This window comes from Oncorhynchus nerka, linkage group LG7 (assembly GCF_034236695.1).
Source record: "Oncorhynchus nerka isolate Pitt River linkage group LG7, Oner_Uvic_2.0, whole genome shotgun sequence".
Taxonomy (NCBI): Eukaryota; Metazoa; Chordata; class Actinopteri; order Salmoniformes; family Salmonidae; genus Oncorhynchus; species Oncorhynchus nerka.
In genome coordinates, this window is record NC_088402.1 from 49,849,466 (window position 1) to 49,873,710 (window position 24,245).

The window sequence follows — 24,245 nt, forward strand, 5'->3', positions numbered from 1 at the left end:
GGAGATGTGGGAACCTGTAGCGGCTCATGATGAAGGTCATATTCATCCCCACTGTCTTCATCAGAATCTAGAGTCTGTGATGCAGGCTGGTGTCTCCTCATTTTCTGACTTTTGTCCACTTTGGTCATTTCTGGTTGTGTCTCAAAAGGTAAGTGGTCACAGGACATGAGCAGATTTCTGTGCAGGACCCTGGAGCGTCCCCTACCCTTTTCTGGTCTCAATTCATAAATCAGCAGGTCTGAACCCATTTGTCTCACCACTGTGTGAATTGTATCTTCCCAATAGTTACGGAGTTTTCCTGGTCCTCCTCTTGGTGTCAGGTTTTTAATCAGAACTCGCTCGCCAGGCTGTGGCACTGAACTCCTAACTTTAGTGTCATAGTACTTCTTACTTCTTTCAGCGGCTTTCTGAGCATTTTCATTTGCAATGGCGTATGCTTCTTCCATCACTCGTTTCCAGTTCTCCACGTATTCTCGCTGGTTACTGGAACCTGCCTCTGTGCACAATCCAAAGAGCATATCAACTGGAAGCCTGGGTGATCTCCCAAACAGAAGATAAAATGGTGAATAGCCAGTCACTTCGCAACGGGTGCAGTTATAGGCATAAACCAGTTTGTTCAGAGACTCCTTCCAATTTGACTTTTGTGTCTCAGTTAGTGTCTTTAACATTTGCAACAATGTTCTGTTCATGCGTTCCGCTTGACCGTTTCCCATCGGGTGATAGGGTGTTGTCCTGGACCCAGCCATGCCACTGAGTTTCTTTAACTGATGGAACAACTGATTTTCAAATTCTCCCCCTTGGTCATGGTGGATGCGGGACAGGAACCCAAACTTCAGGGCAAAGTCATTGAAGATGAGATTTGCAGCAGTTTTACCTGACTTTGATGTGATTGCGTAGGCTTGAGTGAAACGTGTAAAATGATCAACAATCACGAGGATGTACTCATATCCCCCTTTGCATCTGTCGAGATGAAGGAAGTCTATACATACCAGTTCAAATGGCTGTGTTGTCACAATGTTTGTCAGAGGAGCTCTTGTTGCATGGGCTGGCTTTTTCTGCTTGACACAGCTACAAGTTTTAGTCACACAGTGCTCGATGTCAGATTGCATATATGGCCAGAAGAAGCGGTCACGTACTAGTGATACAGTGCGGTCAGTACCTTGGTGTCCCATGTTATTGTGCAACTCTTCCATCACTTTACCTTTGTACTGCTCTGGTAGAACTAACTGCTTGCGGGCTGTAGTGATTCTGTACAGAATGCCATCACTGTCTATTGTCAATTTGTCCCATTCTCTGAATAGTCATTTTGTCTTTGGACTGAATTTCTTTTGCTCTTTAAACTGGCGGTTTGGAACCAGACAGTTTGAAATTGAGCACAGGACGGATGACCGGATCAGATTCTTGTGCTTCTCTTATCCCATATTTTGGGATCGAGCTGGTTGTTGCAGTGGTTGTCTCACCTTCAGCTGATACTGACATAGATGCAGCTGAAAATGACCAAGGTACAACAGCCTCTTTCTGTACCTCAACTGCTTGTATCGTGGCGGCGATGGTGTCTGGTGGAAGCTCCTCAGAACATTCTCTCATCAGTGACTCTACATCCAGTGGCATCCTTGACAAAGCATCTGCATCACCATTCTCTCTGCCTGGTCTGTACTTTATTGTAAAGTGGAAATCAGCCAAGTCTGCAACCCACCTGGAAGTGGTTGCGTTCAGTTTTGCAGTCGACAGAATGTAGCAGAGCGGGTTGTTATCGCTGTATACAGTGAAGGTCGGAGCATAGTACAAATAGTCATGGAACTTATCAGTGATTGCCCATTTTAGAGCTAGAAATTCTAGCTTGCTCGAGTGGTAGTGATAGTTCTTCTCAGCTGCTGTTAACGTTCGAGAGCCATAAGCAATGACCCTAAGCTTCCCCTCTTGCTTTTGATAAAGAACTGCTCCAAAGCCTTGGTGTGACGCATCAGTGTGTACAACAAATGGCTGAGTGAAATCAGGGAAACCTAAAACTGGTGGGTAAAGCAAAAACTCAATCAGCTGTTCAAGTGCCTGTTGATGCTGGTCAGTCCACAGGATTGGCTTGTTTGAGGGCACCACATGACTTACTTTCTTTGTTTTTGTTTTCCGTGGGTGGTCAGGTAATTTCTCTGAATCTGCTTTCAGGAGGTCATACAGGCAGCTGGCACCCCTAGAAAAGTCTTTGATGTACTGTCTGTAGTAAGTGAGTAAACCAAGCATTTTTCTGAGCTGGCCCACAGTCTCTGGTCTGATTTCTTTCAATGCTCTTACTGCTTCAAAATCGGCTGGGTCAACTTGGCTGCCCTCTGCAGACACTATTCTGCCCAAATAACGGACCTGGGGTTTAAAGAGATCACACTTACTTGGTTTGAGTTTAATGCCATACTCTCTGAGACGCTGCAAAACTTTTCGCACATCATTCACATGGCTGTTGAATGTTTTACTGAAAACTAGCGTGTCGTCCAGATAAGGAATGCAGATGTTATCCCGGACCCCTTCCAAACACTCCTCCATACACTGCTGAAAAGCTGCAGGAGCGTTAATGAGGCCGAATGGCATACGTATCCACTCATAGAGTCCCCACGGTGTCACAAATGCTGTCAGTGGTCTGCTTTCTTCAGAGATGAACCCCTGGTGATACGCTTTCCCCTGATCTAATAGGGAGAGCCAGGAATTACCACCTAAACTGTCCATGATGTCTTGGACCCGAGGGATGGGCTGGCGGTCGGGATGTGTCTTTCTGTTCAGGTCTCTGTAATCTATACACAACCGGAGGGTCCCGTCCTTCTTACGAACACACACGACAGGTGAATAATATGAAGAGTTTGACTTCCTAACCCAGCCCTGGACTATGAGGTCATAAATGTAACCCTTCATCTCCTGATACAGTGGCCTGGGCACTGACATGTACAGTGCCTTGCGAAAGTATTCGGCCCCCTTGAACTTTGCGACCTTTTGCCACATTTCAGGCTTCAAACATAAAGATATAAAACTGTATTTTTTTGTGAAGAATCAACAACAAGTGGGACACAATCATGAAGTGGAACGACATTTATTGGATATTTCAAACTTTTTTAACAAATCAAAAACTGATAAATTGGGCGTGCAAAATTATTCAGCCCCCTTAAGTTAATACTTTGTAGCGCCACCTTTTGCTGCGATTACAGCTGTAAGTCGCTTGGGGTATGTCTCTATCAGTTTTGCACATCGAGAGACTGAAATTTTTTCCCATTCCTCCTTGCAAAACAGCTCGAGCTCAGTGAGGTTGGATGGAGAGCATTTGTGAACAGCATTTTTCAGTTCTTTCCACAGATTCTCGATTGGATTCAGGTCTGGACTTTGACTTGGCCATTCTAACACCTGGATATGTTTATTTTTGAACCATTCCATTGTAGATTTTGCTTTATGTTTTGGATCATTGTCTTGTTGGAAGACAAATCTCCGTCCCAGTCTCAGGTCTTTTGCAGACTCCATCACGTTTTCTTCCAGAATGGTCCTGTATTTGGCTCCATCCATCTTCCCATCAATTTTAACCATCTTCCCTGTCCCTGCTGAAGAAAAGCAGGCCCAAACCATGATGCTGCCACCACCATGTTTGACAGTGGGGATGGTGTGTTCAGGGTGATGAGCTGTGTTGCTTTTACGCCAAACATAACGTTTTGCATTGTTGCCAAAAAGTTCAATTTTGGTTTCATCTGACCAGAGCACCTTCTTCCACATGTTTGGTGTGTCTCCCAGGTGGCTTGTGGCAAACTTTAAACAACACTTTTTATGGATATCTTTAAGAAATGGCTTTCTTCTTGCCACTCTTCCATAAAGGCCAGATTTGTGCAATATACGACTGATTGTTGTCCTATGGACAGAGTCTCCCACCTCAGCTGTAGATCTCTGCAGTTCATCCAGAGTGATCATGGGCCTCTTGGCTGCATCTCTGATCAGTCTCCTCCTTGTATGAGCTGAAAGTTTAGAGGGACGGCCAGGTCTTGGTAGATTTGCAGTGGTCTGTTACTCCTTCCATTTCAATATTATCGCTTGCACAGTGCTCCTTGGGATGTTTAAAGCTTGGGAAATCTTTTTCTATCCAAATCCGGCTTTAAACTTCTTCACAACAGTATCTCGGACCTGCCTGGTGTGTTCCTTGTTCTTCATGATGCTCTCTGCGCTTTTAACGGACCTCTGAGACTATCACAGTGCAGGTGAATTTATACGGAGACTTGATTACACACAGGTGGATTGTATTTATCATCATTAGTCATTTAGGTCAACATTGGATCATTCAGAGATCCTCACAGAACTTCTGGAGAGAGTTTGCTGCACTGAAAGTAAAGGGGCTGAATAATTTTGCACGCCCAATTTCTCCGTTTTTGATTTGTTAAAAAAGTTTGAAATATCCAATACATGTCGTTCCACTTCATGATTGTGTCCCACTTGTTGTTGATTCTTCACAAAAAAATACAGTTTTATATCTTTATGTTTGAAGCCTGAAATGTGGCAAAAGGTCGCAAAGTTCAAGGGGGCCGAATACTTTCGCAAGGCACTGTATGTGCGCTTTACTGGTTCAGAGTCCTTTAGAGAAATAGTCATTTTCAATCGTTCAATGCAGCCAATGTCATTGTCTGATCTGGAGAAGGAGTGACACTCTTCTTGTGTTGTGACAAAACTGCACATTTTAGAGTGGCTTTTTATTGTACCCAGCACAAGGTGCACCTGTGTAATGATCATGCTGTTTAATCCTCTTCTTGATATGCCACACCTGTCAGGTGGATGGATTACTTGGGCAAAGGAAAAATGCTCACTAACAGCAATGTATACAAATGTGTGCACAAAATGTGAGAGAAATACGCATCTTGTGCGTATGGGACATTCCTGGGATCGTTTACTTCAGCTCAGGAAACATGGGACTAACACTTCACATGTTGCGTTTATATTTTTGTTCAGTGTAGATGCATTTATGGCCCATTTTACCTGGGCCCTGTCAAAAACAAATGAGGGTGCGAATCTGAAAAGGGGAGGAGTCATCTACAGGCAGAAAAATGATGGCCACAACCTGAAGATCCGAAAATGACGGGAGAGCAGAGCAGCAGTGGGGGAGGAGACTTGCACAGTGGTAACCTTTTCAGCTGACTATGCTACGATGTTTAAAAATACCTTGACAACTAAGCAGGATAGCGGTGACTTTTCAGGTTAGACCTACCAATTTGTCTTTATTTCTTGTGACACCCAATACGTTTAAACGATGGATATGTAGGCTTTTGAGTTGGTTTTATTTTCCTACAGATGAGAAAGTGAAAGGGAGAAAAGAGGAATGAATGTCTTACCAAAAATAACAAGGTCAGTTTGGGGTTTCATCTTCTGCATCTCTCAATAGTATAGGTAGCTATTTCACAAAACTAATCAGTTGTATCATTCAGCAGTGTCATATTTAACGTTATTTCCTAAAAGATTAGTCTCTTTCATTACCATCCATTCTAAAGACTAACTTAGCTAGCACACTCCTCGATTAGACTGCATCTTCTCAACGGAAGGTTAACAACAGTGGTCATACTTCGTTTCTCGTCAACATCTCTCAAATAATGGATGGAAACGGGAGAAAATAAGCCACACGTTCGTATTTTGCATTGAATCGATTGTCTACGTGGATTTCATAACTAACCTAGTTAGCTAACTACTTTGGGCAAGATAGGGTTTTAGTGTAGCTTGAGCCTACCTAGGTCGAGCACACGACTAGCTGGCTAAATGCGCGAGCCGTTTTCCGCGTATAACAGGTGCATCTCTCGCTCGAGCACTGTAGTCTGCATGGAATTATTTCCAAATACTTTATTACAACTCATTTATTACATATTTGCTACCAAAACAATCCACTCACGTTCGAAAATGCATTTTCGCCGATAAAAGGTTGCGTTTCGATTGACGTGTTGCAAGTGTTTAGCTAGCTAACGTTATAATGTTGAATTCTAAAAAGGAACCTAGCTAGTTAGCAATGTCTAGCTTGCGAACAGTCCACGCGAATCGGGGCAAGCAGGGCCCTCCTTTGTAATGACAGATTCTTATTATTTTGGTGTATCTGGACTATTTCGAGAATTCAATGTTAAATAATTGATGACCTAATTTAGTAGCTATGTTAGCCGTTTGTCAGTTCTGTGAATATAGGGTTATTGCTAGCTATATGAATATGAACGTATTTAAGTAACGTTAGCTACTTATTTTTTAGCGCGCATATTTTGCATAACGGGGGTCTTTATTTATTTGACCTAGACTCGTTTAGCTAGCTAGATATTTAATTTAGGACTAGTTAGCTACATTGTCTCACCCTACAGCTAATCGTTTGGCTTTCATACCTGGGATGTATTCATTACGGTAATTCTGTTGCCAAACGCTTCATAAACGGAAGCAGATGGAACGAAACGGGAGGGATTTGCTCTAATTTGTCCAGTATAATCTCTCGTTTTAGTTGAACGTTTTTCAACAGTTTGGATTCATTCTTACACCCCTGATCAACTCAAATAACTCGCTAAATCAGTTGAGTTCTCTCTAACTCTGTTTTATTGGCTATATTGTCTTACAATTTTAATCGCAAGACACTGCTGCTTGGATTTCGCAGCAATGTTAGTTTACTTTCACCCCTTTTAAAGGTAGTTTACATACCCCTTATGTCAAGGTCAACATTGATAAGCCTACTTACTACTAGCTAGCTAAATTACTTGCCATGCAACTAGCTAGCTGTTCAATGGTTGGGGTCTGACTGGTTAACTTCTTAGAGAGGGATATGGAACATCCAGTCATCTGAGATTGCAAGGCACACTTGTCTAGTGGATATATTTAATATTCAGATCATGTGTTATCCAATGGCTACTTTGGTGGATGTGTTGTGACAAAACTGCACATTTTAGAGTGGCCTTTTATTGTCCCCAGCACAAGGTGCACCTGTGTAATGATCATGCTGTTTAATCCTCTTCTTGATATGCCACACCTGTTAAGTGGATGGATTACTTGGGCAAAGGAAAAATGCTCACTAACAGCGATGTATACAAAAGTGTGCACAAAATGTGAGAGAAATACGCTTCTTGTGTGTATGGAACATTTCTGGGATCTTTTACTTCAGCCAATTAAATTAGCTCTTAATGCCACTGCATTTGAGGCCCAATTATTTTTATTGTTTTAAATTATTTCCCACTGTACAGGTCAAATAACAGGCAAATAATTGTAAAGGGGAATGAAGCATAGAATGTAATGTAAACTCTTCTTCCTTGGTAGTGACCGTATGGAGCAGATACTCTATATGGGGATGAACAGAGCTATACTATTCTGACTGCAAATATACAGTAGGTAGGAAACCATTGGCATGGTAATAACATTTGCTTTACCTTACGCAAGACATTGAAGGCCTAACATAATTATTTGCACAGCCCCAAGGCCTTATTCAAATTATTTTAAAAAAGCTTTTTGGTTTGAACCCTTTGTTTTATGTTATTGTATGAGTGGGGAGGATCTATATTCACAGTTTGGTTGTGATTTAGGTGACTGACAAACCTTCTCAAGATTACAACTTTCCCTGATTGCAACTTTGCCAAACTTGAAATCTTCAAAGTATCAATTTTATAAAGCTTCCAGAGGATGTTCTTTCTTAGGCCTATATCACCAAGGCCTATTATAGGAGGATGTGTGTTACTCTATAGTGAAATGCTCCTTGGCATTTTGTTGAATATAAAGCTCCTGCTGTTTAACAGATGGCCTAATCTTGGCTAACTGAGGCTTCCAACTAGGGCCTATGTCAATGATCTATGTTCTCAGGAATGGCTGTTGGATATAGGCTACGACTGAAAAGAGATGCACTTGTTTTAGAAGAACAGACAGACACAATAGACACATTAATTAAAATCTACTCAAGTCTTTACAATTGGGTGTGACACATCTGACTCCTTATGAAATTCACTGCTTTTGTGTTTGTTTTGATTGCATTATATCCCTCCTTGCTATTGCACTGTAGTTACATATGGTGCGAACAGCAACACATAAAATACTTGTCTTGCTTGTTTAGGAAATGGTCTTTGAAATCAAGCCTTGGTTTGAACACATGATTGAATCATGTTCAGGAAATGGGAATATGATAGAATCTAGGCCACAGTGACTAGAGCGCTCGCTTTGATGCATACTGTGGCACAAAGAGATTTTTGTAGAGCATTGCAAGGTGTATTAGCTAAACAAAATATAAACACTTTTATGTAAAAATGACAGGTGTGTTTTACTTGTTTGTGCTCTTACATTTTAAGTAAAGGGAAGTGAATTGGATGATCGAGTCTAGCAGTCCATAATGTAGGCCTAGGGCTGTTTTTCTATTTATTTGGAATTTAACAACCTCTTCGAATGTAGGCCCTACCAGTTTGCCAGCTTGGCCTTGTCTCTTTCAAGGAGGCAGCTTTAGAAACCTATAGAAAGCATGACTCAACTGTGTTTCTATTCAGACTGCTCTGAGTCAGGGTCTCCTAGCAGAGGAGAGGAGAGAGCCTCATGCGGGGAGAGTGCAGACTAGAATAATCTCTGATGGTTTGATTGGGATCTGTAGCCTACTTCTGCATGTCTCAACATGGTTAAGGAGTAAGGCATCAGTGGGCCAAAAAAATAAGCCATCTACTGGTCAAACAAATGGTTAACAATTTTCTCAAGTTGAAAAGCAGATGACTGACAACTCAGTCAAATAGATATTTAAGAACTTGCCAATTGCTTCAAATTATGCTTAATCCACAAATGGGAAATATGTATCCTTGCCTTGTAGCGGTACATTTTTGAGTAAGCCATGCATTTGATATGGTGTTGTGTCTGCATCCAGCAAGGCAGATTAGAGGCAGGACAGTGCCGATCGAAGGAACCCTGTGGATGGGGCTTAATTTAACTTTCCAGTTTACCCATGTGGTGATCTAGTCATAACAATCCCATTCTGTGTCAAAAACACTAGTGCTTGCTGCTGGCAATGGTCTATCTACCTCTGTAAAGATATCCATCTCTATCTACCTCTGTAAAGATATCCATCTCAGGGCCTCCCGAGTGGTTCGATCCGAGGCTGTGTTGCAGCAATTGGCCCAGCGTCGTCCGGGTTAGGGGAGGGTTTGGCCAGCCGGGATGTCCTTGTCCCATCGCGATCTAGCGACTCCTTGTGGCGGGCCGGGCGTATGCACGCTGACTTCGTTCTCCAGCTGTGCGGTGTCTCCTCTGACACATTGGTATGACTGGCTTCCGGGTTAAGCGAGCAGTGTGACAAGAAGCAGTGCGGCTTGGCAGGGTCATGTTTTGGAGGATGCATGGATCTTGAGCTTCGCCTCTCCCGAGTCCGTAAGGGAGTTGCAGCGAAGGGACAAGATTGTAACTACCAATTGGATATCACAGAATTGGGGAGAAAAAGGGGTAAAATAAAAATAAGATATCCATCTATTACCTACCTCTGTAAAGATATCCATCTCTACTTACCTCTGTAAAGATATACATCCATCAAAAAGTGTAGAAGTAAGAGATGGTGCCCGACTGAGATTAAAGGTATGATATATTGAATGAATCAAAGCACGAAAACGTTACAATTTCTTTCCATGCTCAAATGATCGGCTCTCATCTTTGACTGTAGACTGAATCACTATGAGTGAAGGCTCCCTTGGAAAGCACTTAACCCTAATTTTAGATGATTTGCTGCCTTTGCATCTAAGTTGAGGTTCTGCCATCGATCGCATCTGATAGCGAAAGCAATGTGATGACAGCGTTTGGCCTCTGAGCGGGCTGGCGGAACAGAGTCAATATATATATTTATATGTCTGTGGTGCTGAACTTTCTCCTTTAATTAGCAACCAGGCAATAACAGCTGTCAGAGTTGTAAAGAGTAGGTCTAATTTTCCCCAATAGGTCATGTAAATGCTCTTTTCTATGCAAATGTTCCTCCTAAAGATGGTCTGTTATAGTTCTGATGAGCTGACGTCACAGCCTAGCTTGCTTAGCATTAGGATTCCAGGCGATTGGCCGACCCTGGGCTGCCTGTCTCAGCACTACAGGATTGTGGTTGGCACAGTCGAGGCTCTAATACCCACCCCAAGGGCACCTAATTAAAACTTACAACCAAGACAAATGACCTTTGACTCTGTCTGCCATTTCACGAGAACTGCTATTCTAAAAACTCCATAACATGCAAAGAGGAGATCAGTGGGAGATCAACATACCCTCTTAGCAAATTATTATGGCACTTGAAATGTTTCGATTTTCTCAGTCAGTATCGTAATACTACTTTTTGCTTGGTCTTCTGTATTTTTTTCGCACCTGTTTGTACTTAATCTATTGTTTTAGATTCTGCTTGTTCATTTAGTCAGACCTCCCATTAGATTGCTAGTTCATCATTACTGTGACAAAGGCAAAAACAAACTTGTACATATGTAAATATACTCGTAAATATGTTTTAGCTCCCAGCTTTGCCCCAGTCGTTTGTTTTGTTGTCATTGATACATTCGCCCACTTCATGGGCCATTGCATTGAAATATTGTTGGCAAAAGGTTCTTTCTCACTCTCTAAAAAATGTGTAAAACCCAACCCTGAATATCTGTTGAGAATTTTCTTTGTTATTATACAGTTGAAAAAGGTCATGCTCGCACAAGCATGAGAGGTCTTTTGGAGGCAAATAATGCTTGATGAGTTTATTAATTTAAAAAACGATCAGATTCTTACACGAGTTGATTCTCTTTCTTTGCAGTGGCTGACTAACATGGCTGACTAACTACCTGCCACGGACTCTTCATGGATAATAGAGGAAAACAACAAAGGAAACACAAAATAAAACCTCATTTATTATCAACAAAGACATTAAACATCCAGAAATAACAACCCACCATCGTTCCATCACTTTGACTTCCAGTGCATGTGGCCCTGAAACAGTCCTAAGAGAGGAGGTGGGGAACACATAGGCCTACCACTATGCACTGTAAACAGAGAGGCTGGGACTATGGAGGTGTAGGGAGAACCAGGCCTCTAGGCAGAACTATCCCCCTGGTGCTGGGTGTCCTGGTGGCTCTGCTCCAGGACACTGTACCTGGGGGACCGGTAGTGGAGGGCCTGGGGGAGATGGTGTTGGTGGACCTGGAAGCCTCCATGCACTCTTCTGTCCTCTCCAACTTGAATGCTGCAGCCTCTGTCACAGAGGGACCTTCCATGGGTATCCCAGAATCCCTGGCTGCGGTCACAGAGGTGGCCCCCGTAGGCATCCCAGACTCTTCAGCGGTGGTGGGCCAGGGGTTCCAGTTGAGGATTCCACCCAGGTTGACGAATGGCAGTTGTAATGTTCAGGTAAGCACTCATGAGTAGGATGTTACTACCAAATAGGATTACTAAGACGTTCCTATTAAATTACTAGAGGGGCTATTGTTATGTAGTAGGTAGTGTAGTGTTAGCACACAGGTAGGCAACACACTATCTAGGTAACACTTCCACACTTGATCCCAGGTGGCAGCAGCCGGGTCCAGGGGTTGCCACGGTTACATTAAAGGGATACTTAAAGGGATACTTCAGGATTTTGGCAATGAGGACACAGAGTCCGATGAGTCCGTTGAACTTGTGGATAGCATTTTTATGTGTATGCGTGCAGTTTGAAGGAAGTTGCTACACGCTAACGCTAGTTAGCCTTGGCTTGCAAAACTACCTCTAACTTCCTTCATACTGGACACAGAGACATAAAAATGGTATCCACGAGTTCATCTGACTCCGAGGAAGTAGATAATAGCCAAAATCCCAAAGTATCCCTTTTTAGCACAGGTCACATTTCAGTTGAAGGCATTCAGTTGTACAACTGACTAGGTATTTCCCTTTCCCTTTCTGCCATTTTAACATGGTTGTCAGTCAGTGTCCCAGCTTGCAAGCCATTTCATGGCCATGAGGCCTTTAGTTAGTTTTTTGAGTCTTTAGTTTGGGCATGCCTTTTGTATTTCTCCTTTTTTGTACGTATTTATGTTTCGTCACCATCTGAACAATAGTAATCCGCTTGGACTGGCCGACCAAGGTCAAGAGAGACAGAGCTGGACCAGTAGCGGTGCTAGGTAAAATTACAGAGAAAGCCAAGCCAGTAAAAAATCCATATTACAACCTATGTTGTGATAATTGTGTTGTTTGCTCTATAATCTATTAGTTCATACGCCAGCGTGATATACCCTTATTGTGATATACAATAAGGCCGTGACAATAAAAAGACAACAGTCACACAGTGGCAGAATAAATTAAACTACACATAAGTTTGCTTCATTAATAACCAGAGAGCAACGTCTGTCCGGTGGAGTCCACAAAGTAAATATTGCAAGTAACAAACAGTTTATATGACCCGCAACATGGTCAAGCAAGCTAATATTTGATAGTTTACCTAACAACTACTGATTTAGAACCACGGAGTTACTACAAGTCAGGACAAAGACAACAGGAGCACTGCCTCCAATATTTCAGCCCCAATTCCAACTTAAACATTTGAAACATCATCAAATCAACAAGGTTAAGCATTCAGACCCCTTCACCTTTTCCACTCAACTGGTTGTCCTGGCTATGTGCTTAGGGTTGTGTCCTGTTGGAAGGTGAACCTTCAACCCAGTCTGAGTTCCTGAGCGCTCTGGAGCAGGTTTTCATGAAGGATCTTTCTGTACTTTGCTCTGTTCATCTTTCCCTCGATCCTGCCTAGTCTCCCAGTCCCTGCTGCTGAAAAACATCACCACAGCATGATGCTGCCACCACCACGTTTCACCTTAGGGAAGCTTGGCATTCAGGCCAAAGACTTCAATCTTGGTAACAGACCAGAGAATCTTGTTTCTCAGATCCCCAGATCTGTGCCTTGACAAAAATCCTGTCTCTGAGCTCTACGGACAATTCCTTCTACCTCTCGGCTTGGTTTTTGCACTGACAACTGTGGGACCTTATCTAGATAGGTGTATGCCTTTCCAATTAATGTCCAATCTATTGAATTTACCACAGGTGGACCCCAACCATGTTTTAGAAACATCTTAATGAGGCTCTCAAGGAGAGTTTTGAGGTGTCCCCAGTTTGTGAAGTTACTCATGTTCAGATTAGTGCTGATTTGAAACTAGATAGGGAGGATAATTAGTTGTGTGGGGACTTTCTTTGTCAAACTAGAAAGTGGTTTCCAGGAAATGGTTCTCCCCAGTGAGAAAGGTGGTTCTTGTGTCTCTAGCTGAGACCTGGGCAGAGATATCATATCTAGTGTACCCTCTGAAGGTTGAGAATAAGGTTGATTCATGTGTCAATTTAGGAGAGACGTTCTTTGTTGGGTTGAGTGACACTGATACGCTAGGCTCTATTTCTGTTCTGAGAAATTAGTTGGTTTCCCCAAGTGATCTGTTGAAGTCAGTTTGTCAGTGAGTCTTTTGTTCTATTAGCTGACATGTGCTTTGTCACAGTAGAGGAGGTTCATCAGGTATTGACTTAGCTGACACTTCTCTGTGTGCTATTTTATGTTTTATTTTTTATTATTTCACCTTTATTTAACCAGGTAGGCCAGTTGAGAACAAGTTCTCATTTACAACTGCGACCTGGATAAGATAAAGCAAAGCAGTGCGACAAAAACAACAACACAGTGTTACACATAAACAAATGTACAGTAAATAACACAATATAAAAATATATATACAGTGTGTGCAAATGTAGAAGATTAGGGAGGTAAAGGCAATAAATAGGCCATAGAGGCGAAATAATGACTATTTAGCATTAACACTGGAGTGATAGATGTGCAGATGATGATTTGCAAGTAGATATACTGGGTTGCAAAAGAGCAATATGATAAATAACAATATGGGGATGAGGTAGTTGGGTGTGCTATTTACAGATTGGCTGTTTACAGGTACAGGTAAGCTGCTCTGACAGCTGATGCTTAAAGTTAGAGAGGGAGATATAAGTGTCCAGCTTCAGTAATTTTTGCAATTCGTTCCAGTCATTGGGAGCAGAGCACTGTAAGGAAAGGCGGCCAAAGGAAGTGTTGGCTTTGGGGATGACCAGTGAAATATACCTGCTGGAGCGGGTGCTATGGGTGGGTGTTGCTATGGTGACCAGTGATCTAAGATAAGTCGGGGCTTTACCTAGCAAAGACTTATAGATGACCTGGAGCCAGTGGGTTTTGCGACTAATATGTAGCGAGGGCCAGCCAACGAGAGCATACAAGTAGCAGTGGTGGGTACTATATGGGGCTTTGGTGACAGAACGGATGGCACTGTGATAGACTACATCCAGTTTGCTGAGTAAATGACATCGCCGAAGTCAAAGATCGGTAGGATAGTCAGTTTAACGAGGGGATGTTTGGCAGCATGAGTGAAGGAGGCTTTGTTGCAGAATAGGAAGCCAATTCTAGATTTAATTTTGGATTGGAGATGCTTAATGTGAGTCTGGAATGAGAGTTTACAGTCTAACCAGACACATAGGTATTTGTAGTTGTCCACATATTCTAAGTCAGAACCGTCCAGAGTAGAGGTCGGCCGATTAATTGGAACGGCCGATTAATTAGGGCCGATTTCAAGTTTTCATAACAATCAGAAATCAGTATTTTTGGGCGCCGATTTCCGGATTTAAAAAAATCTATATATTTTTTATACCTTTATTTAACTAGGCAAGTCAGTCATCCCCTGTTGGGGATACACGTTCCAGATTAGGAACACCCCCCCACACCTCCAGCTGGAATGTGGCGCATGGGACGCAAGAAATATTCCTAAAAATATTTAACCTCCACACATTAACAAGTCCAATAGCTCAAATGAAAGATAAACAAGTTGTTTATCTACCCAGCAAGTCAGATTTCTAAAATGTTTTACGGCGAAAACATAGCACATATTTATGTCAAACCACCACCGCATACATAGCTCATTAGCATAGCCAAGTAGGAAAAAATATGCAATCAACAAACGCAGGATTAAAAGAAAAATCATTTCACTAACCTTTTGAAATCTTCATCAGATGACAGTAATATAACATGTTACACAGTACATTCATTTTTTTTTCAATAATCTGCAATATATATCCATAAATCTCTGTTTACAATGACGCATCGTTCAGAAAATGCTACTAAAATGTCAGGAGAAATGACGATAGCTCCGTCAGCTAACAAGGAATACACATCATAAACTTTGACTAAATATGCATGTTCTACATATGTATAGGAAGATACACTTCTTCTAAATGCAATCGCTGTGTTACATTTATTTTTAACGTTACAGGTTGCGTTCACTAGGCTATACTAGGAGTCGGCGCTCCAAAAGTAGCATTATGGCTCCTCTATCTTGGAGTCGACAGAAACCCAAATTTACCACATAAATATTCTCTTACCTTTGCTGTTCTTCCATCAGAAGACCTGGAAGGGATTATACTTACCAAAACAGCGTTTAGTTTTCAAGTCTGTGCCTTTCGGTTCTCAAAAACGACACATTTCGGTCGAAATGTAGCCAAAATTCAAGTGGATGCGCACCAAAACGTCGAAATTACATATTATATGTCGAGTAAACTTGTCAAACTATGTTCATAATTAAGCTTTAACATGTTATAAAGGTGCACAGAAATCGTGAGGACGAACATAAACACACTCGTCGTTTAATCGATCCTGAGGAAAAGACATCACCCGACCAGAGCGCGCATAAGCGTACCCTTTTTTTTCGCGTGACCGAGACCTTTCGGCACGCTCAAACTCTCGTGAGCGCGCGATTCTCACAATGAGAAGCCCCATTGAAAGTAGGCTTCGCGCTGAACACGTACAGACTGTTCCCAGAGCTGTAACTGTTTGGGAAGTGCGTATGCGATGACGTCAAAGTTGGGCCAACTTTTTCCATGACAAGAGAGACTTTGGGAGAATGCATGCCCTGAGAGTTCTGCTTTACATAGAGACAAAATTGAAACGGTTTTAGAAGCTTTAGAGTGTTTTCTATTCGATAATATTTTGTATATGCATATATTAGCAACTTTTGACAAAAATTTATCCTGTTTAATATGGGTACACAATTCCTCCAGAAGGGGCAGTAATCAGCCCTAGCCCTAACAGGTTTAAAGAACACATTCTTATTTTCAATGACTGCCTAGGAACGGTGGGTTAACTGCTTTGTTCAGGGGCATAACAACAGATTTTCACCTTGTCAGCTCGGGGGATCCAATCTTGCAACCCTACAGTTAACTAGTCCAATGCAATAACGACCTGCCTCTCTCGTTGCACACCACAAGGAGACTGCCTGTTACGCGGATGCAGTAAGCCAAGGTAAGTTGCTAGCTAACATATAAAAAACAATCAATCATAATCACTAGTTAACTACACATGGTTGATGATATTACTCGATATTATCTAGCGTGTCCTGCGTTGCATATAATCTGACTTAGCATACAAGAATACAAGTATCTGACTGAGCGGTGGTAGGCAGAAGCAGGCGCGTAAACATGAATTCAAACAGCACTTTAGTGCGTTTTGTCAGCAGCTCTTCGTTGAGCATCAAGCATTGCGCTGTTTATGACTTCAAGCCTATCAACTCCCGAAATGAGGCTGGTGTAACCGAAGTGAAATGGCTAGCTAGTTAGCGTGCGCTAATAGTGTTTCAAACGTCACTCGCTCTGAGCCTTCTAGTAGTTGTTCCCCTTGCTCTGCATGGGCAACGCTGCTTCGATGGTTGCTGTTGTCGTTGTGTTGCTGGTTCGAGCCCAGGGAGGAGCGAGGAGAGGGACGGAAGCTATACTGTTACACTGGCAATACTAAAGTTCCTATAAGAACATCCAATAGTCAAAGGTTAATGAAATACAAATGGTATAGAGGGAAATAGTCCTATAATTCTTATAATAACTACAACCTAAAACTTCTTACCTGGGAATATTGAAGACTCATGTCAAAAGGAACCATTTACATTTACATTTAAGTCATTTAGCAGACGCTCTTATCCAGAGCGACTTACAAATTGGTGCGTTCACCTTAAGACATCCAGTGGAACAGCCACTTTACAATAGTGCATCTAAATCTTTTAAGGGGGGGTGAGAAGGATTACTTTATCCTATCCTAGGTATTCCTGAAAGAGGTGGGGTTTCAGGTGTCTCCGGAAGGTGGTGATTGACTCCGCTGTCCTGGCGTCGTGAGGGAGTTTGTTCCACCATTGGGGGGCCAGAGCAGCGAACAGTTTTGACTGGGCTGCGCGGGAACTGTACTTCCTCAGTGGTAGGGAGGCGAGCAGGCCAGAGGTGGATGAACGCAGTGCCCTTGTTTGGGTGTAGGGCCTGATCAGAGCCTGGAGGTACTGAGGTGCCGTTCCCCTCACAGCTCCGTAGGCAAGCACCATGGTCTTGTAGCGGATGCGAGCTTCAACTGGAAGCCAGTGGAAAGAGCGGAGGAGCGGGGTGACGTGAGAGAACTTGGGAAGGTTGAACACCAGACGGGCTGCGGCGTTCTGGATGAGTTGTAGGGGTTTAATGGCACAGGCAGGGAGCCCAGCCAACAGCGAGTTGCAGTAATCCAGACGGGAGATGACAAGTGCCTGGATTAGGACCTGCGCCGCTTCCTGTGTGAGGCAGGGTCGTACTCTGCGGATGTTGTAGAGCATGAACCTACAAGAACGGGCCACCGCCTTGATGTTAGTTGAGAACGACAGGGTGTTGTCCAGGATCACGCCAAGGTTCTTAGCGCTCTGGGAGGAGGACACAATGGAGTTGTCAACCGTGATGGCGAGATCATGGAACGGGCAGTCCTTCCCCGGGAGGAAGAGCAGCTCCGTCTTGCCGAGGTTCAGCTTGAGGTGGTGATCCGTCATCCACACTGATATGTCTGCCAGACATGCAGAGATGCGATTCACTAACGAACCACTAGCTTTCATATGTTCTCATGTTCTGAGCAAGGAACTGAAACGTTAGCTTTCTTACATAGCACATATTGCACTTTTACTTTATCCTCCAACACTTTGTTTTTGCATTATTTAAACCAAATTGAACATGTTTCATTATTTACTTGAGGCTAAATTGATTTGATTGATATTAAGTTAAAATAAGTGTTCATTCAGTATTGTTGTTATTGTCATTATTACACATTTTTAAAAATCTGCTTTTTTTTGCGGTCCAATAATCGGTATCGGTAATCGGTCAACCTCTATTCTGTATGTTCCTCTACCTCATTTCCGCAATCCTTGGTGCCCAACTGCTTGATCACAATACCGTACTTCCAGTCTTCCTGTTTATGCTGAAATACGTTTGAGGAGTTTACCTTGCACATAAGAGCCAGCTCTCTTTGTAATTGTGAACAGCCATTACAGCTGAACAAAAAATGACCTTAAATCTGTGTGTGGATGGAGAATGGAGAGAACCAATACTTTTTGGGAAGTATTGTAGTCCAGCTCAATAAGCTTAACTTTACGTAACCACAACCGCTTGATTATTTCCTATTTCCCCTTCTACTTCTCTCAGCTCGTATGGCTATTTTGAACCTTACTGCACATTTTTCTGTTTGATATTTAACATACTCTAGGCCAGATCATTCTGTTGCAGCAATTTGTTTCAGCCTTAGGCTTCTCAATAACTAGCCAAATATTTACATATTTGCAATGCTATGCATATTATTATGTCTGTGTGTTTTTTTCTCTCACTGTATCACTGCTGAATGAGTTTTACTGTAGTGCAATTTGTTCAATAAGGAGTTTATGAATGGGACAATATTAATATTGTCTCCTTGTATTATTGGGAATGATATCCTGTCACATCGTAATGTCTCAAAATGAAGGGGTGATGACTCGGGCGGCTGTCATTTTGTGAATAGGTGGTAACTGAGCAGAGCTTCCTGCTCACTTCAACAAAAGGTTGGTAGAGACAGCAATACACAGATGAAATGATTGAATGGAAAAAGTGAGACTGGGTTTTCCATCTTCAGGGCTGTATGATAAACCCTTTCATAATAATACCCTTAAGATTACTGTACAGTTGGGTACGTTTTTATTGGCAGAATCTGCCTTTTGTGTGAAACACCCTCTCTTTTCAGTGTTTTATCTATGAGCCATAACTTCCCCTCATCTCTAAAGCTTTCTTCTCTCCTTTTGCAGTTAACTGAGGTGGGAAAGGACAGCTTACCCTCCTGGCTGCACTGGGACACTGGGAGCTGCATCCTACAAGGCCTAGCCCTGGAGCAGGACAAAGGTGTCCACCATATCTCCCGCTCTGAGATTAACAGTGGCCATGGTTTGGAGGCCTTCTCTATTGAGGTGCATCTAGAAGAGCGAGCCGACACTGAGCCGGCCCTTTTTGCCCTCCAGGCTGAGAGCAACAACCTCCAGTCCTTCATCTGCGGCAACGAGGAGCCCGTCACTGTCCTCACCATCATCTTGGATGCTGACCTCACCAAGATGGACGCCCAGCAGAGGGTAGGCCTGCTGGCCAGCATGAAGAAGTTTTCCGGTGTCACTCTGGAGCACATGAAGGTGGTCCCCGTCGTCAACAACCGCCTGTTCGACATGTCCGCCTTCATGGCCGGGCCTGGAAATGCCAAGAAGGTGGTGGAGAATGGGGCACTGTTGTCGTGGAAGCTTGGCTGTGCCCTTGACCAGTCCAACATTCCGAATATCAACAGCGTCCAAACACCTGCCAAAGACGGGTCCATGTCGTTCAAGTTAGGCTACCCAGTGGTGGGCTGGCACATCGTCAACAAGAAGCCCCACTTGGTAAAACGGGTCAGGAGGCAGCTGGGAAACACCCCCACTCCTGTGCCCTCCCTTCTCCCCCCAACGACTCATCCCGAGCCCCCTACTCGTATCATTCCTACCCCCACATCCCCTTCCATCTCCCTAGCCACTGACAGCTCTGTCCCCCCTGTCCGTGGCCCCTTACCCTTGCCGGTGAAGCCCACTATCAGGCTAAGAGATCAGATAGCCCACACTCCTACTATAGGGGTTCCTCAGCCCACTAGGATCCTGGGCACCACCAGTACCATCCTTATACAGCCTACTATGACCCAGCCTGCTATTCCAGAGGCTACTGCTCTGCCCACCCCACCAAGCACCACTCGAAGGCCCAAGACTTCCACCAGCAAGAAAACCAAGAAGCCCAAGATCTCCACTCCAGCGCCTAAGGAACCTAAAACCACAACTAAGCCACCCAGACGCACCACCCATTTGTCTCCGGTTCCTGACTACAACAACGAGAAGCCCCAGCTACGCAATCCCATCGACGAGGTGAACGCCTGGGTCGGGACCTACTTTGAGGTGAAGATTCCTCCAGATACCTTCTTCGACAAAGAGGACGGCACCACAGACAAGCTGCGTCTGACTCTGCGGAAAAACCACAACGAGGCGGTGAGCGAGACCTCCTGGATCCAGTTCAACAGCACCATCCAGCTCCTTTACGGTCTCCCAGAGAGAGAACACATGGGCAAACATGAGTACTTCATGCTGGCCACCGACAAGGCAGGCATGAGCACCATAGACGCCTTTGAGGTCCATGTCAACCGTTTGTCAGTCAACGACAAACCCTCGGTCGTTTTTGCTGCCCGTTTCTACGGCGAACCCAATACACTGACCAACGACGTCCACAAGAAGATCCTCCTGACTAAGAAGTTGGCATATGCACTGGGCGACCGGAACACCAGCACATTGACCCTGCGGAGCATCACCAAGGGCTCCATTCTGGTGGAGTGGACCAACAACAGCCTCCAGCAGAGCCCCTGTCCCAAGGACCAGATCACCGTCCTCAGCAGAAAGATCTCCGACCCCCAGGGCAGGCCAACTCTGGCCTTCTCCAATGCCATGGAGCCAGACTTCAAACCCATCAATATCTCCGTTCGCGGCACCAACAAGTGCCATACCTATACGTTTGTGCCCCCAGGAGAGGTGATTATCCCTGTTCCCCCTCCAGCCACTCCTTCCCCTGGCACGGGTCGTAGCACCAGTGATGATGTCTACCTGCACACGGTTATCCCGGCTGTGGTGGTGGCGGCACTACTGCTGATAGCCGGCGTCATCGCAATGGTCTGCTACCGCAAGAAGCGCAAGGGCAAGATGACCATTGAGGAGCAGGCCACCTTTATCAAGAAAGGCGTGCCCATTATCTTTGCAGATGAGCTAGACGACTCCAAATCCCTCCCGCCCTCCAGTATTCCCCTAATCCTGCAGGAGGAGAAGCCGCCACTGCCCCCTCCAGAGTACCCCAACATGGCTGGCCCTCACAGTACCCTACTTAACCAGGATCTCCTGGAGTACTCCATCTACCAGGACGAGGACCCCAATGCACCCCCCTATCAGCCCCCTCCACCCTTCACTGTCCCCATTGAGGGGAAAGTGTCCCGCCCCAAGAACATGACATCATACAGGTCACCACCTCCCTACGTTCCTCCGTAACGCTCTCAAAAGCCTTGGCTTTGGGATGGATGAGAGCAGTTGTTTGTATGAAAACAATTTACGTAGGGATTTTACACACGTACTGTAGATTAAGATGGCTTCGACATGGATGGAGTAGACGACCACACCTGTATGAGCGACCACTATGAAAACGTACTGTATAAGTCTACTACTGGCACAGGAAAACTGTACAGAGACAGTTTGAAACTCCAGCACTCTTTATTTTGTTGTCCATCATAGTTGTGCTTTCGAATCTTGCTTAATAATCTTTTTTTAAATCGGTTCTTGCCAAGAATAATCATTTTTATCTTTGAAGATGTACTGTTTCTATTGTATAGAAAATAATGAAAATGCGGAAGAGCAGGCTGCAGAGGCCTTGGATCAAATGTCACCATGACAACAGACTAGGAGGCTGTCATTCACAAAGTGAATCTTTATACAAATTACATTGTATTGCTTTTATCTTTCTTTGGGCTAGATCTACTAAGATTTTGCCACTGTTATTTTTAGAAGGGAGTAAGACAAAAAGGCAGACTAAAACCATGTTTTATTTACATCATAATCGTACATTTATATTATTCTCTTAATCTCTAGCCACGTTTCCATCCACAGTTTTTCTCAGAGTATAGTCAATCTGTATAAATAAAGATAAAAATCATGGCAGCTGTGATCGAAACAGGTAGTTTCGGTTCCATTTTATAAATCATATCGAAGTTAACTTGGAGTCACACAATGATATGGTGTGTGTGTGTTGTCCTCCATGCAGTTTATTAGGCTACAGATTAAATCATTTATGACAAACTTCACAGGATGGTGAAAGTGCATGGTGATCTTGATGCTCTTTTCTAATAAATATTGAGTGTCTTATTCTGATGACAATGATGATCGATGCTTGACTGCCATTTGACAAAAATATTCTCGCTCTTATCCATAATAATCCCATCATGTAGACTAGCCTACCCGCACAGCATACCCGCATTGTATCTGTACACATACTGTACCAAGGTACATATGCTATTTAACAGTTTTCGTGACAAAATTATTGGTAGAGTTCAAAATGCGATGGAAACACATTGAACTTAAGCGAAAAAGTACATTTTATGTGCACTTTCTACATCACGCACTGATTTGTATCCTCAACAAGTTCATTGGGTAGAAAAACACCACTGATGTGAAAATGCTCATGTTTCCTTAATGCCATTTTTTCTCCAATTGGATGGAAACTTATCTTATGTTACCATTTGTTTATCCTTGTAGGTTGTATCCCCTCTTGAAAATAACAGGTGTAAGACACCTAGTAAAACTAGCCCTTTGTGTCTTGTAGAACTAAACATTTGTTACTGGTAGCCTAAAAAGGACATGATTCAAAAAAATGTTTTCTTTAACAAATCATGTGACTGAAATATTCTCTGCTATACAGGTACTTGATCAACAATTAAATCATAGACTCATAGTGAGTGACCCACACTTGTTATTAATGTAATGGGATTACAAAACAGGAGTAATAATGACATTATATTCAGCGTATTAACTTGCTGCTGATCTCGTCCCTGAAACGGAGAGATCACTGAGTAGGCTAGCTGACTTTGATTATTCCGGGGTTGCCAAGGTAGTGACAAAGCAAAGCATGGCTGGCTTGGGCCCATAATGCTGGGCCAATGAGATGCTGTGACTAGATAACAGAGAGAACTGACGGAAGTAAAGAATAAGGCTACTAGATTGGTCAACTGTTTGTTGCTGTTGTTGATGCAAGTTTTGGGGACCAGGTCTCCCTTGGACCAGAGAGGTATACTACAAAGCAGGATCAATGAGTAGGGTAGCTGACTTTGATTAAAAAAATATATATATATATATTTATATTATATCGATTTTCTGGTTCATTAAGAAAGCTAAACATAGACATGTGTTTTTGGTTGTTGAATCATTTAGACCATGCCCATTTCAAGCTCATCTTTCCAAAAAATAAGTTATTTCAGAATATGTTAGCTGGATAACTCATTGATCCTGCTTGTAGTATTACACCCCCACCCCCCCACCCCCCCGGTCTCTTGCAAAAGAGATTTAATCACAATGAGAGACTAACCTTCATTAAGTAAATGAAATAAGAAAATTGAGGGGGAACGTACTGTAATATCACTGCTCTCTGCCTCTATGCTGCTGCACTGTATCGTTAGTGTTCTGCCTGCCTCTGTCATTATCAGTTGAGACGAGGCATGGGGACAAGTATATGTACATAATGGTGTGCCTATGAAACTGAAGATCTCCAAAATGTTACTGTTTTATCAGTAGAGTTGGTTTGGGTGGAAATCATTTTATATTTTGTTTGTCTAGATTTATGATCACGCTTTCATAAAACAAAAACAACTTTAATAGTTTGTGGGGGAAGGGAGATACATTTTTATTTTACTTTTCCATCACCTGAAAATATTGCATCCTGCAAAGAATACGATGGGGGGATGAAAACAAGTGAATAATGTAAGTTTCATATCTTATATCATAAGGAACAATGGTTGAAAAAATCTAATGTTTTTACAGATTTTTTGATACAGTCTCAAATTTGTTTTATGAAAAAATATGAATAAAGTATATTAATAAATATATTAATATATTAATAAAGATGAACTACTATTTGTAAAGCCTCAAAGACACTGTATGTTCCCTTCTCTGTTCAGTCTTTTTCCTTGGTGAAAACTGAATTTCACCACCACTGGTTTTGAATTATCACGTTACCATTTCTTCTATTTAAAAAAATATATTTTACCTTTACTTAACTAGACAAGTCAGTTAACAACAAATTCTTTACAATGACAGCCTATGGACAGTGGGTGTGCCTTGTTCAGTGGGTGTGCCTTGTTCAGGGGCAGAACGACAGATTTTACCTTGTCAATCTAGCAA

At 43.0% G+C, this 24,245-nt stretch overlaps 1 protein-coding gene across 2 annotated transcripts; it reads left to right on the top strand.

The window, feature by feature from the left end:
* The first annotated feature begins 5,097 nt into the window (after nt 1-5,097).
* On the top strand, nt 5,098-23,994 carry LOC115131824 (dystroglycan 1-like). 2 transcript variants are annotated; one of them, XM_029663835.2, is made up of 3 exons: nt 5,098-5,349; nt 10,739-11,328; nt 19,065-23,994. In XM_029663835.2, exons 2-3 carry the CDS (start codon nt 10,960-10,962, stop codon nt 21,348-21,350), a joined length of 2,655 nt encoding a protein of 884 aa, XP_029519695.1. In that variant the 5' UTR covers nt 5,098-5,349; nt 10,739-10,959; the 3' UTR covers nt 21,351-23,994. The 2 variants fall into 2 exon arrangements, with proteins under 2 accessions (XP_029519695.1, XP_029519696.1); XM_029663836.2 differs by having other exon boundaries at nt 5,098-5,201.
* Nucleotides 23,995-24,245: the final 251 nt, after the last annotated feature.